The 14052-nt window shown below is 38.8% G+C and overlaps 1 protein-coding gene across 3 annotated transcripts in view; it reads right to left on the reverse strand.

Annotated features, from left to right (window-relative positions):
* Positions 1–14052, reverse strand: part of Sh3glb1 (SH3 domain containing GRB2 like, endophilin B1) — a 33485-nt gene that overhangs the window by 17653 nt on the left and 1780 nt on the right. For all 3 annotated transcript variants that reach the window (XM_031375727.1, XM_031375728.1, XM_031375726.1), the window contains exons 2-5: positions 8305–8446; positions 5493–5621; positions 2722–2855; positions 1598–1690 (exon numbers count right to left, since the gene is read on the reverse strand). In XM_031375727.1, the coding sequence (XP_031231587.1) occupies positions 1598–1690; positions 2722–2855; positions 5493–5621; positions 8305–8446 (498 nt within the window). The remainder of the gene's footprint in view (positions 1–1597; positions 1691–2721; positions 2856–5492; positions 5622–8304; positions 8447–14052) is intronic.

Here is a 14052-nt window from a genome sequence, read left to right on the forward strand (position 1 = left end):
AGAGCACCGCCACAGCACTGCAGAGCGCTGCCACAGCACTGCAGAGCGCCGCCCCAGCACTGGAGAGCGCCGCCACAGCACTGGAGAGCGCCGTCACAGCACTGGAGAGCACCGCCACAGCACTGCGGAGCACCGCCACAGCACTGCGGAGCGCCGTCCCAGCACTGGAGAGCACTGCCACAGCACTGGAGAGCGCCGCCACAGCACTGCAGAGCACCGTCACAGCACTGCAGAGCACTGCCACAGCACTGCAGAGCACCGCCACAGCACTGCAGAGCACCACCACAGCACTGGAGAGCACTCGGAGGCCTGTTATCCTTAGCTCTGTGCCTCCTGGCACACTTCTAGGTTAAAAGCTGACCACCCTCCTTCTTGCTAACTACACGTTTCCATTGGAACCTAGCAATACTATTCTTATTCCACAGTCATCACATTTTTTTCTCCTCCAGATATTTATTTTCCCTTTATTAAGGGAATAATGAGCCTTGTTAAGATTTTCCTAATTATAAAGTTAGAATCTTAAAAGTCAATCCATACTAACTTATCTATCCTAACAACTAGGAGCCAATAAATTAATGTAGGGTCTCTTGGCATCTACTGCATTCATTTATAAAATTTTAATTTTACAAATGGTTTGTTTAATGGCAATCATACTATGGCGATGACACAGTGATAAACTGAGAAGTGAAAATGAAAGTGAATTACTGTCTTTTCATAGCTAGCCCTGTCTAACACTTGCTAATACAAAGTATGTATTTCCACCTTTCTTTCTCCAAAGGAAACTATAGAACATCCCTGGCATTGTGGCTATATGCTTACTACGCAATGACTGTGGCTGTGGTGGCAAGTCCTAATATCATGCCTCTTAACACACATCCCTATGCTCAAATTAAAATGTTAGCTTCTTCTAACAAACTCATATTTGTTTATATTATACTATTTTTCAAACTGTTACATCCTGATTTAAATACTGTACATAGTAGAAAAAAACATATAGACAGCATATCAATAAAAGTTATATTTAAAAGCACTGAACCATCATATTTAATAAATAGACAATTAAAAACCCCTATTTTTAAAGCTGGTTTTCTAAAAAATATACCCAAACTTATTTCTCCATATGGGTTTCTTCCTTTTCAGATGAGCCACCTGGGAGACCATGTTAACACTAGTCAACCTTTTGGAACTATTCTTGTTGACAATTCCTTTGAGTTAGACATGGAAAGAAAATTCATTTACTTTTTAAGCCATAGGCAAATACTTTGAAACTTGATTCATTTTCACCTTAATTAAAACCTTTCTCCATTCCCACTATAAAATATCTATCTCCTGTTTAAAAGGCATAGTAGCCACACACACTAAGAACAAAGCACAAAGCAGCCTTGGGGGACACCTCCATGTCTGTGATTAACGCCTCCTGAGAGTGACTACTTTGTATCGGCTAGGATGTGGTTAGTTCTGACCACTCTGGCCTGCTTGGCACACTGCACGGTCGTCTGTATTTGCATGGCACATTAGTAAGATGCTTCAGTCTTTGAAGTTACTGAGCTGGAATGGTTGTATGTCTGTCAAACACAAAGAGGCAGATACTACTTACTGAACTTTTAGTTTCTGCAGCTTTTGCCTTTTTTAGTCTTGTTTTTGCAGCATCCAAATCCAGTCTCTTATTCTGTAATAGTTTCCTTTCTTTCTATAAATAATCAAAAGAAATAATGTAAAGCCAAGGACTGTAAAATCTGTAAGGCCATCCACACACTGGGCCGGCTGTTCTTAATATGCCACACAATCAAATGTAACTCAACTACTACAAAACAGAATTTCAAATTTACAGACTGAATAATACATAAATAGTATATTGTTCTTAATAGTAATTCAAGTTTCTACATAATGCTTTATATTAACTATAATAGTGTCCATTTTCTTCATTTTTATATTCCATATATCAAATTTCATATTATTATTATTATTATTATTATTTTTTTTTTATTGGAGGGATTCAACCCGCTTTTATCATGCTAGGCAAACACTCTGCGACTGAGCCATATTCTTGGCTTAAGCTAGTGTCTTTTTTAGTAATTTCAATTTCAGTCAAGCCCAGACTGCTTGTGTTCACAGAGGTAAAGCACAGTCAGTGTACTGAATGTCCTAGGGCGTCTGCAGTAGGGGACATGTAGTATGTATGCAAATTCAGGGTTGTATGGACAACAGGGAGTAGCACTGAGGGAGCCTTATGCAGAAGCATTCAGAGCTTCTATTCTGTCAGTAATAAGACAACCTTCTGAACTAACAGATTAAGTTTATAAAGAAAGTGACAACATACATGTTTATGCTTCAGCAATGAATAGCATTGTAAAAATAATACACTTCTTAGAATATATAGCTAAAGTATAGAACAGAAATACAACTTTCAATATTTAGGTTTCTAGTTAGTTTAAATTAACATGCAAGTATACTATAGTGATATTTTATTTTCATAGTTATTCCAGGAATTTCTCCATAGTTGGTAATGCATGAAAACCAATGTGCAGGCAAATCAACAATGTAGGGATAAAAACTGGGGATTATGTTACTAAAACCCCTATCTTCAAGTTTAGTTTGTGTTCTTACAATATTTAAACATTTAAATCTGCAACATTTCCTGTAACTAAGAGGGTAGATTATTCATTAATGACAAAGCAGATGTCTGACCCGTGTGACAATGGGCCGTTTTTTCCTACTCACTGCGATTGTTCTGTAATCCCCTTCAATAAAGTTTCTTAAAGGCGTGAGGAAGTTTAAGGCTGATGTCTGAATCAGCTCTCTGTCAGCTGTTCCAATTCGCTTCTGTGTTTCTCCACATTTAATAAGGGCATTGCCTTCAAAAGAACAAAAAATCATGTCTTTTTAATGGTCTAGTAATATCAGAAAATTAATATAACTAACCTGCTTGATCTGCTTACAAATTCTGTAAGCCTGTTTACATCAGCAGAACCAAACATTATTTGAAAGGTACATTTATTTAAAAATAAACTTAAGGTAAATATCTAAACAAAAGGGATAAAAATGAACTAAGCGCCTGTCATACCCTAACTATAATGTCTGACAATAAGATTAAAGACAACAGGAACATGGAGGCACAAAGCTGGCCTGGGGATGGAGCCCAGTACAAGCACAGTCTTCTATTGGGTGGACCAAGTCATATATTTCTACATCTATATACACCTCATATTCCCTAAGACTTAAGCCTTAAGAATAGCTCATATTGAGGCACCAGGGTGTCTGGAGGTGTTGGAAAACTGAGACACAACTAGACATAATCTAATTCTCAGTACTCCATTCACTAGGCTTGTGTCCCGGGGCAATCAGCACCCATGGACCCGTGTGTTTTTGTTTGTCTAAAACAAGGGTTTCTTTCTACTGTTTTGAACTTACTAGACTGTCTCATGGCTCAAAGGAAAACCTATACATCAAACCTGGAAAGTGTGAAGACACAAGTCACTCATTTTTGTTATCACATGCCAGGAGTGATGGGCAGTGTTTACTGTCAACAGGACAGAAAGGAGAACTGCCTGGGAGAGGCTCTGGGTCTGCGGGGGGGGGGTGTAAACCTAGGTAGGAGATGCACCTTCTTTGTAGGTGGACTGTTCTCTGGGCAGGGTCTGCAAACTCTAAAAGGAACCCTTTGAAAGCAGGTTCATCTCTGCTTCTAAGGCACATGCAATGAACCATGTCCCTTAGGTGCTGCTGCTGTGACTTCCCAGCCAGGGCCCCAAGGTAATCTGCAAGTGTGAGCCCAATGGACCCTTTCTTCTTGGAAAGGAAGGGGGGGAAGGGGAGAGGGGAAGAGGGAGGGAGAGAGGGAGGGAGAAGAGGGAGGGAAAGGGGAAAAAGGAGGGAGAGAGGGGGTAGGAAGAGAGAGGAGGGAGGGAGAGAGGGAAAGGAGAAGAAGGGAGAGAGGGGGGAAAGGGAGGGAGAGGGGAGGAGGGAGGGACGCAGAGGTGGGGGTAGAGGGAGAGGGAGAGAGATATCACTCACATTTCACCAGAGGCCAGCCCTGATATTTAAATGTTAAAGTAGTTAAGCAGAGGTAGGGAGTAGAGCCACAGAAGGGGAGCCACACAATCAGGATTCTATTTCCAGTTCTACTTCCAACAAGCTGGGGCTCTTGTAGATCTTAATCCTTTTATGTTAAATGAGATTAGACCCAGATTGGTAAATAGTTAAGAACTTCTGTCTCTGGATACAGACATCTGCATTTGAATTGTTACCCATGTGGTCACAGATTATTTAGCTTCTCCAAACCTAAATTTCTTGGTTTTAAAATAGGCACAATAGAATTTCTGCTATTAATAATGTTACAAAGCAAGACCCTGTCTCAAAGCTCCAAAAGATATTTAAAAAAAATGAGGATTTATCAAAATTACAAATATATTGTGCTTAACCCACTGCCTGGGATTCACATTCTTAGCTATTTTTTCTTGTAATAGATTCTTCTAGTTCCAATTAAAAGATACATTCACCAGAATTACTAGAAGAACAAATTAGTTAAGAAAAAGATAAAATCTATAATATTTTAATATCCATATTCTCCTAGAATCTCCTACCTATCTCTGATAAAGAGCCCAGAACAAGCAAGCAATACATCATGAATAAAGCATGAAGTTTCTCTAAAATTAGCAATTATTATTTGCAGTAAATTTAATCATATCAGATTTCTCAAAGAAATCAAAGAATATAAATATTTTTTATATTCTTATTAATGTAAATATTTCAATGTTACATAAAAAAGCTAATTGGTTAATGCCATTATATAATGTTTAGGTTTATTTCCTTCTGACAAAAGCAGAATATTAGCCATAGAAATCTAAATTAGTCCTATGTCATAAGAAAATTAGTTGTGATAATGGAAACATGTTGAGGTCTCTGCAGGCCCAGAGACAACTTAATAGGGAAGGGTATTTGCTACCAAGCCCTACAGCCTGAGTTTGATCCCTGAGACTCACATGATATGAGAGCTAATTCCTGCCAGTTGTCTTTTGACCTGTGCATAAACACTGCAGCACATGCACACATATTTATATAGGCACACACACATTCATACAGGCACACATTTTCACAAATATGCACACAGAGCAAGCATAGCAACTAATAAAGCTGGGTTAGCTGTAAACTCATGATAGAAAACATGAGCTAGAAATGCAGTGCATTCTTTGTATCCAGGGATGATGACTACCTAACATACTCTGGGTGCTGACATCCAAAAGGTAAACAAAAACAATGTGGTCTGGCCAAACATTTACTATGTGTGGACCACTTTTAATATAAAATAAACCAGTAAGAACATGAATTCATTTAATTTTTCTATCTAAGAAATATGTGAATGCTCTATTTTTTCATCTAAATTTTATCATAATAAACTTGATGTTAATACTGATTCAATCACATGTTGACATACTTAAATAGTAAAATCTAAATACAGAAATCTTTCCATTCAGAACCTTCACTTGACTTACCATAAGCTGTCCCGGGGCCAAACTCAGTTCCTGCATCAATCATGTACTGTCCCAAAAGTTCTGGGTTGTTTATACGACTTGGTGCTTTTCTATCCAGTTTCTCATAAACAAATTCTTCTATCCTGGCATCTAGGAGAGAGGTTAGGAACATAAGTGTTTCAAAAGGGTGAAAAAGCAGGCATGGTGGCACACGGGAGGTGGAGGCGGGAATGCTGCTATCCCAGGCTAGAGCCCACTGCCCAGCCAAGACCTTTACTCCCCAAACCAGAACAAATGGCAAGAATTTTAAATAAACTAGCAAAATTATTTAAAAAGTTTGTTCCCTTTCCAGCCATTTATTACTTCTTAAAAATACAAAATTAACATTTATTCAAGTATGTCTCCTTAAGTCTAATTATATGGTGGCTATTACATAATCTCTAAAGGTTTAAAGTTCAGAAATCTGGTAATGTATCTTGAAAAGTAAATATTCTAAAATTAAACTGGTTATTTGAGCCAGGCCTTTAATCCCAGCACTTGGGAGGCATAAGCAGGTGGATTTCTGAGTTCAAGGCCAGCCTGGTCTACAGAATGAGTTCCAGGACAGCCAGGGCCACACAGAGAAACCCTGTCACGAAAAACCAAACAAACAAAACATGTTATCTGAGTATTTTTTGAGATTTTATGTTTCAGAAGAGAAATTTATAAATTTAATATATAGTGAAGTTGCCTTTAACCTCCTCTGAAATTATGATTTTAAAATCATGGATAGTAGCTAGGGAAATATGGATACCAAGTGTCTAGGGCCTAAGAGTCATATCCGACAACCTCTGGGCATGAACATGTGATTCTCTCTTACAGAGTCCAAACACAGACACAGAGCTTACAGGATACAAGAGTCCTGCTTTGACCAGTCTTCCGACTGATCAGGACAACAGCCACAATCTCTAACACTAAAATAGATGAATTAGAGAATGTCAAAATAATACTTGCTCTTTTGGCAGAGCCTGCTGGAAAACCACAAGAACTGTAAAGCAGAACTTAAATTCTTTCAGTTAGCCAGGAGCATGCCTTTAGTCTCAGGACTTTGGAGGCAGAGGCAGAAGAATATCTGTGAGATGGAGGCAAGCCTGATCTACTTAGTCAGTTCCATGTAGCCAAGCTATATAGAGAGACCCTACCTCAAAACAAAAAACAACTCCAAAGCCTTTACTAAACCAAGTGAGTCATTTGAAATATCTGTCCATGAAATACCGAATAGCGTTCAGTTTCCTAATTGTGATTTTCAACTCCAACTGCTTTTTACCTATATGGACAAGAGTTAAAAGGGGAATAATCCTATGTTGTTTTGATTCAGTAAATAAATATGTAGAATATTAGTAAATATTGCTTCATTTCATTAAGTTTTTCACGAGATCTGAAATTATGCAGGCATTTCTGGTATAACATTATATATTTATGCATAGTTCTTTAAAAATATCTAAATTATAGGACTTTCAGGAAAGATAAAAGGCTACTTTAAGTCCATGTAATTTTATAACTAGAGCAAAAAACAATCACCCTGATTTACTTCCTGGCAAACAATGGAAAAAGGCTAGAGCGGATATTGTGCTAGCCGCCTCTGCTCGCCTGCCAGTCACTGAGCTCACTTGTCATTCAGGAAACAAACTGTACACAGACTGTTCTACGTGTGGGGCCCTGAGTAGAAAAATTACCAGGAGTAGTGTTAAAGTACAGTTGTGTCTAGTGTAAATGCTAGTTACTGAGCAAGAAACACTGCACTGTGTCTGTATGTCCAAAGGCAAGACAAGACAAAGCCTTACTCAAGGCTTACACAGTTTTTAAAGGTTATAACAATTTAACTACAATGGCACACAATTATTAGTATTTTTATAATGCTTGAAGTTTAAGACAATGGAGTTTTGCAATGTGCTTACGGTAGCACTGGGGAAAGGAAAACATGCATGGCTGCCTTTGCCCTGTGGTTTTGATATTTAAAGAGCTCCTTAACAAGACTACAAGAAAGCTAACTAAAGGCCTGTTGGGGGCTCCCAGAGACTGAACCGCCAACCAAAGAGCACAGGTGGGCTGGACCTAGAGCCTCCCACCCCCCACACATACGTGCAGCTTGGTCTTCATGTGGGTCCCCCAACAACTGAGGGGGTGGGGATGCAGCTCTGCCCCTGAGTCTGTTTTCTGCCTGTGGCTCCTGTTCCCCTAACTGGGCTGCCTTGTCTGGCTTCAGTGGAAGAGAATACACCTCGTCCTGCAGTGACTTGATGTGCCAGAGTGGCTTGCTATGGGGGAGGGGATTCCCCCTTATCAGAGGAGAGGGGAGAAGGGATGGGGAGTGGTTATGTGATGTGGGGACTGGGAGGAGGGGGGGCTGCAATTGGGATGTAAAGGGAATAAATAAGTAATAATTAAAAAAAGACTAGATGTCAATATATTTGGTTCTAGCAGAAGCTCCACTTCCAGTTAGCTTGCTATGTTGCAAAAAAGGCTCACCTAGCCAATTCCATTCTGTAAAAATTAGTGTGCATCTCATTAGCAAGGATACGGACTGACTGATCCTCAACACTTTGTGTTTATCTGAAAATCAAGTTTAATACCTTATGGGGAAATATCAAACTTAAAATGTCTGTTCTCTAAAAAGGCCTACATAATGCTAATTGTAAATTTGTGAGGAGGTATATAGAAGTGTTCATCATCTCTTCTAACCTAAATCACATACATAAAAGCCATAGACTCTGAAGACACAAAATATACTATTTTCAACCTGAAAAACATTGGTTCACAACACGTAAGGCAGGAGAGAAGCAGAGGGTCTTACTTGGATTTGGCTGCAACAGCACTTCGGTCTGTTTCATTATTTTTTCTGTCCATATTTTGGTACATTCAGCTTTGCTAAGGAGGTTTTCCAGGTGAGCATCCAGTTCTGTCTTTTCTGCTTGGCCAAGCTTTTCTTCTGTGAACTGTGAACATTTAAAGTAAGAATATATGTATATAAACACACTTTAAAGACATAGGAAACTGCCAAAGAGTAAAAACCAAATGCAAACGATTGTAGACATGTAAATAATTACACTCCAGGCTTGCTTATGAGTCAGTGCTTGCTAGTCTTGTCTACCACAGAACTTACAATGACTAGCATATGTCCTCTGATAAACTGCATGGTGTGAGTTCCGAATTGCACAGCACATAAGTATTCCTAACAAAGACTAAGATTTGGCTGACTCTGACTTCAGATGCTGACTGGATGTTAAGTGGCAGGGCAAGCTTTTCCTTTTGTATCTATCATAAAAGTGACACAATGAATACATTCTTTTGAAATGAGGTTTTACTGTGTAGCTCAGAATGGTTTTGACTTTTTCCTGCCTCAGCTTCCCAAACAACAAATGTTTTGAGGAATAAGTAAGACTGTTTATAGAAATAAATCTCTCTACTTAGAGCCTGGTAATTATTATTCAAATTTAAAATATTTTAGTTCTTTTATGACTTATGTATTGCTTGGAAGTTTAACTACTCCCAAGTTACCTATTCATGGGATCCTCTGAGCAAGCGTCATTTGATTGTTTCTTCAGGGTTTGCTCCAATGTGGCTACTTCCTGCTACATTGTTCATACAGCAGAAGTATTTTTTTTATAAGATTTATTTTTAAAAAAGAATGTGTGTGAGTATGTGAGTGTAGGTGCCCACAGAGTCCAGAATATGAGAGTGTAGGTGCCCACAGAGTCCAGAATATGAGAGTGTAGGTGCCCACAGAGTCCAGAAGAGGGCACCGGAAGTTCTGAGGCTGGATTAATGGGAGTTGTCAGTCATCAGAAAACAGGTGTTGAAAATTGAACTCAGGTCCTCTGTCTGCAAGAGTGTATGCATCTTTATTCGCTGAGGTATCTCCCAGACCCAAAATGTAGGTGTTTTCTTTAAAGACCAGAAAATGTAGTTGAATACATTCAATATGGAGCCTTCTGGATACTTTCGGATAAACAAGAGATGTAATATCTAAGGCTGTATGTCATGAGTAATTTTCCTCTAGAATATACAGCGTTTCTCCTTTAATGTAGGAAAATCGACTCAATGGTTAGCTAACTGAAGCATGTTTATCTCACCCCTTCCCTTCCTCTCCTTTCTTTTGCTTTATTTCTGAGTTTTACATCCATCTCTTTGGACCTCATTCTTCTTGGCTTAATACTTGCAAAAGATTATCAGCACTCTTAGCTGAATGGCTCTCCTAGCCTTTTCCAAAAATCCTACACAGGCCAGAGGTCACCTCAGTGAATAAACTTGGAAGAACAGTTCCAAAGCTACTGCTGTAAGAGTCCCAAACCTGCCAAGTACTGTGCACAGGCTGTGCAGTGCGCTGTGACTAAGGTAAACCTGCCAAGTCCTGTGCACAGGCCGTGCAGTGCACTGTGACTAAGGTCCGGGTGGCAAGGATGGCAAACTCTGCTCACAAGGCCAGCCACGTAAACTGCTGTCGTCCTTAGGACAGAGCAGGGAGTCGTTACTTAGTCTTCAGGATTCTAAGCAGCATGCCTTTGGAGAGGCATGTATCAGAACTTTACATGTCAAACTTTACCTCCAATAGTTAGTAAATCTCAGAGAGCACAGAGGGAAAGGAAACAAACTTAGGTGGTCATTATCTTTAAAAGAGGATCAAGAAAATTTTCTCTTAGCTTTTAAAATATACGCCATTTTTCCTTTATCTATTTATTCCTCCTACAAATACTTTTTCTTTAAAAATGTAAAATTATGTTTAATTCAGTGTGTATATGTGCATGTGCATATGCATACAAGTGGCAGAAAGCCAGAGGACAGCATGCAAGTATGTTCTCTTGTCTGTCATGCAGGTCGTGGTGCTAGAACTCAAATATCAGGCTTGGTGACAAGTACTTTACTGGCTGAGCCACTTTCCGGCCCTCAACAATATTAAGCACTTATATATGTGCTAGTACTGGGGTAAGCACTCAGATTTCTAACAAAGCAGGCAAAGCCTTTGTTCTTAAGAATCTAACATTTTTATAGGGAAGAAACAAAAATGTAAACAATTTGAGAACAAGCATGCAAAGGTTTAAACATGCTCAGCAGAAGACCAACACAGGTGATTTGATTTCTTCCTGAGTGACATAATAAATCTAAGCCCAGAAGAATGATTATTTGGAAGAGGAGGAATCAGGAGAATTGCAGACACCTTCTCTGGGGAAGAATGAGCCTGAAGGAAGCAGGGGTGCCAGACTGGGATGCAGAACGGCATGCTGGGTAAGAGCAGCTCACCTGAAATGGGCTGTGTAGAGACTTAACTGTGGAGGGTGTGTGGGGCATACAGTGTTCCTTCTCATGACTGCCAGTTGCTCTTTCCACAGGCTCACTATTACCACTTTTATGCATATTAAACATTACTTTCCATAAAGAAGTCTCTATTGTATCTAAGAACAGTCTTTCAAATAATAGATTAATAATAGAAAAATCAACATCAATAATTTATGTGTGATGTACTCTTCTAGTAAGATTTGGTCTCTTAAAAAGTCTTACTAACTGAAATGTATTATCTAAGAATTATAAAAATACAGGCCCCCTTTTTAGTATGTAAAATGTCAGTTACGTCTAACATATTTAGTGATACTAAATTTAAAGGTACAGATTAGAAACTATTAAAACATGTTTATGAGAGTAACTCAAGATACAGTCACTGCGTTTATTGAGACAAGTTAGGATTCAGGCAGTATTTCTAATGCTTAGAAACTTGGTGGCTGGTAGATTGTGAGCAATAAGATTAGTAAACCCTTTCTTTCTCAAGTTGGTCTTCATTATGGTGTTTATCACAGCCACAGAAAGCAAACTAGAACAGTGACTTACACAGTAGGAATCTACAAAATGAGTAGGTTTATTTTAGTTCAGAAGACAATGGACAAAACAAACACAGCACCAAGAGAAAACAGCAAACCCCTCAGGGACAAAGCAGGCTCTCCCTGAGAGTCTGAATGTAGAAGCTGTGTAGACAACAGTTCTGGAGGATGGCCCCCATGAGCAAGGTGTTCAAGAAGCAGGAAATGCTCACCTGTGTTCACACTCATTTCCTGTTCTCACTATGCTCGCATCTAGGCTTCACACTTGAGCAAACACGGCCTCGCTAGTTCTCAAAGTTTAACAACTTATTGTTGTTGTTACTGAGAGGCAGACAGCTGAGGTAAGGACATCCAGGTGGCCTTCAACTTGATTTTCTTGCCTTCCTTTCCTAAGTTCAGGCACTGTGGCATAAGCATCATGCCCAGCTTATTTCTAAAATGCTCCCCTCACCCCCAGAAGAGAAAGCATCGTTGTCATGCTTTTGAATTCCCTAATGTCAGGGCTTAGTTTGTGTTAAAAATTCCATATAGTAAGGTATACATTTTCTTTTATCAGACATTCTCAAAACCTTACAGGTAAGAACAGTAATCCTCATGGTGAGTAACTTGAGGACTGGAATGATTAACACTGTGGCTAAAGTGTCAAGTACTGGGAATGAACAATTACTTGTTTCACTTATGCTGACCTCAACAAGTTAGTAGTTTTTATTTTACTACCATAATCCAAATATACCCACGTTGTGCTTCATTGTGTTGTGTATTTGTTTACAGTACTGCAGACCAATCTTTGTTTTTTCACAGGATACTCAGTTAATTACTAAAGTAAGGATGGCTTAACTGCTATCTTGGATTAAAAAAAAAACGGTGGAAGCCGGGGCTGGGGCGGATACACAGTAACACTGCTACTGTTATATTTCTAAACGCAAGTTATTAAACTTCTTTACTAAAATGTAAACTTATAAAAAGTAGGATTATTTTCCATGATCTTATTTATATTTGGGAGCCCAACTTCTCCAAAAGCATAATCTGCTGCCCAGTTGTTCACCCTATGTCATCTGCAGCACAGGAAAATGGCACAAGGACTGAAGGTTTAATTCTCTACACACTCCCTAAACACCACTTTAAGAAAGGGACTGTCTCTGAGTTGAGAGTAGTATAGTAGGCATTGGAGGAGTTAGTAAAATTCAGTCACTTATATATATATTCTACTCTAACATATTCTTAAAGTGCCACGACTAATCTACCTATTATATATTTGAATAGCTTTGAACTCATGTTTCCATTTAAAACAGAATAATTTCTAATAAAATGCCTGAGCAAAATGTAGGTACCTACAGAAGTTGATCAGAGAATGGCCTACTTTTTTAAAGTGCAATTTTATTTGAAAGGAAATTATTTAGAAATGAGAAAGCTTACTTCTCTCTATTACTCTTGCTTATAAAGAGTCATTGCACAGCTCTTAAACTACTCTTGGCATGACACTTGGCACTTTGGCACTGTACAGATATCGCCATAGCTCAGAGTAGTACTCAGTTATTGGTGAAATGCTAGAACAAGACGACAGTGCTTTATTGTGAACTAATATTCATTCCAGCACTCTGGATTTCATGATGTAATTTAGAAACACACTGTTTTCCCTGTAAATTTAGTTAAAAAAAATACTGTAGAATGTATCAAACAAACAAAAAGCTAACAGTATAGTGGAACTTCATAAACACCTACTTATAATTCAGCTTCAACAACTATCAACATTCTGCTAATCGGCTTTCAACTACCTGGTCTTCTCTTCTGAAAAATTGTAAAGTGAGCCTCAAACTAGTATAACCATAACTTTTCAGTAAGTAATGTTGACAGACAACATAAAAGGACACATTTAAAATCTTAGTTTTTATTCCCTCCTTAAGAAATGGTTGAAGTCACAATCCAGAGTCAGTTTTCACACGTTTTTCTCCTCCTCCAGGGCTAATCTGAGAGCCAACACCGTCACCTAAGTCACAGATACTCAGCTGGTCCTGTGGACACAGCTCTTTTCCACCCGGCCTCCCCAGTACTCGGAACTTGTTTGTCTGGAATAGCTTTCTTCCAAAATAAAAACCAAACAAATAGCAAGAAACCACAAATACTTGTGTCTCCGTTACTTCTCTGAGGTCTCTTAGTGCCTCATGCCATTAGAATGGAAAGCCCAGCTTTGCTTGGACGACCGACCGCAGCATGACCCCCCACCACCTCCACTAGTAAGAGCCCTATCAGCTTCCACCGCCTGTATATTCATATGCTGCCATACTGGAAGGTTCGTGAGGAAAAACTCTTCTGATTTTATTTTAATCAGTGAAACTAAATATGGAAGACATAATTGAGTAAGACTGAAGAGAAAATTATTGCCAGCTCACATGTTAGGATACAACTTAAAAAATCTTTTTTAAAAAAAGGACAGGAAACATTTAGACACTAAAACTCATTTGGGAAGTGCAATTTCTATGAAATTTTCTAGATTTACTTTCTAAAATTGAGTCTTTCAATAATTTAGATTGAATTATTATGTATTATGTATCTGAGACACATAATTGTATTAAACTGTGGATTATGTAGTGTCACATTAAATACCTGGAGTACCAGGTAAGCAACAATAAACAAAAGTTACTACAGCCTCTGGTCTTCTAATGAAGTCAATGTTAAGTCTAACATGATCTCATCTCATCCCGCAATTGTTTAATGACACATTTCTGGGGGGG

This window comes from Mastomys coucha, unplaced genomic scaffold (genome assembly GCF_008632895.1).
Source record: "Mastomys coucha isolate ucsf_1 unplaced genomic scaffold, UCSF_Mcou_1 pScaffold16, whole genome shotgun sequence".
NCBI lineage: Eukaryota > Metazoa > Chordata > Mammalia > Rodentia > Muridae > Mastomys > Mastomys coucha.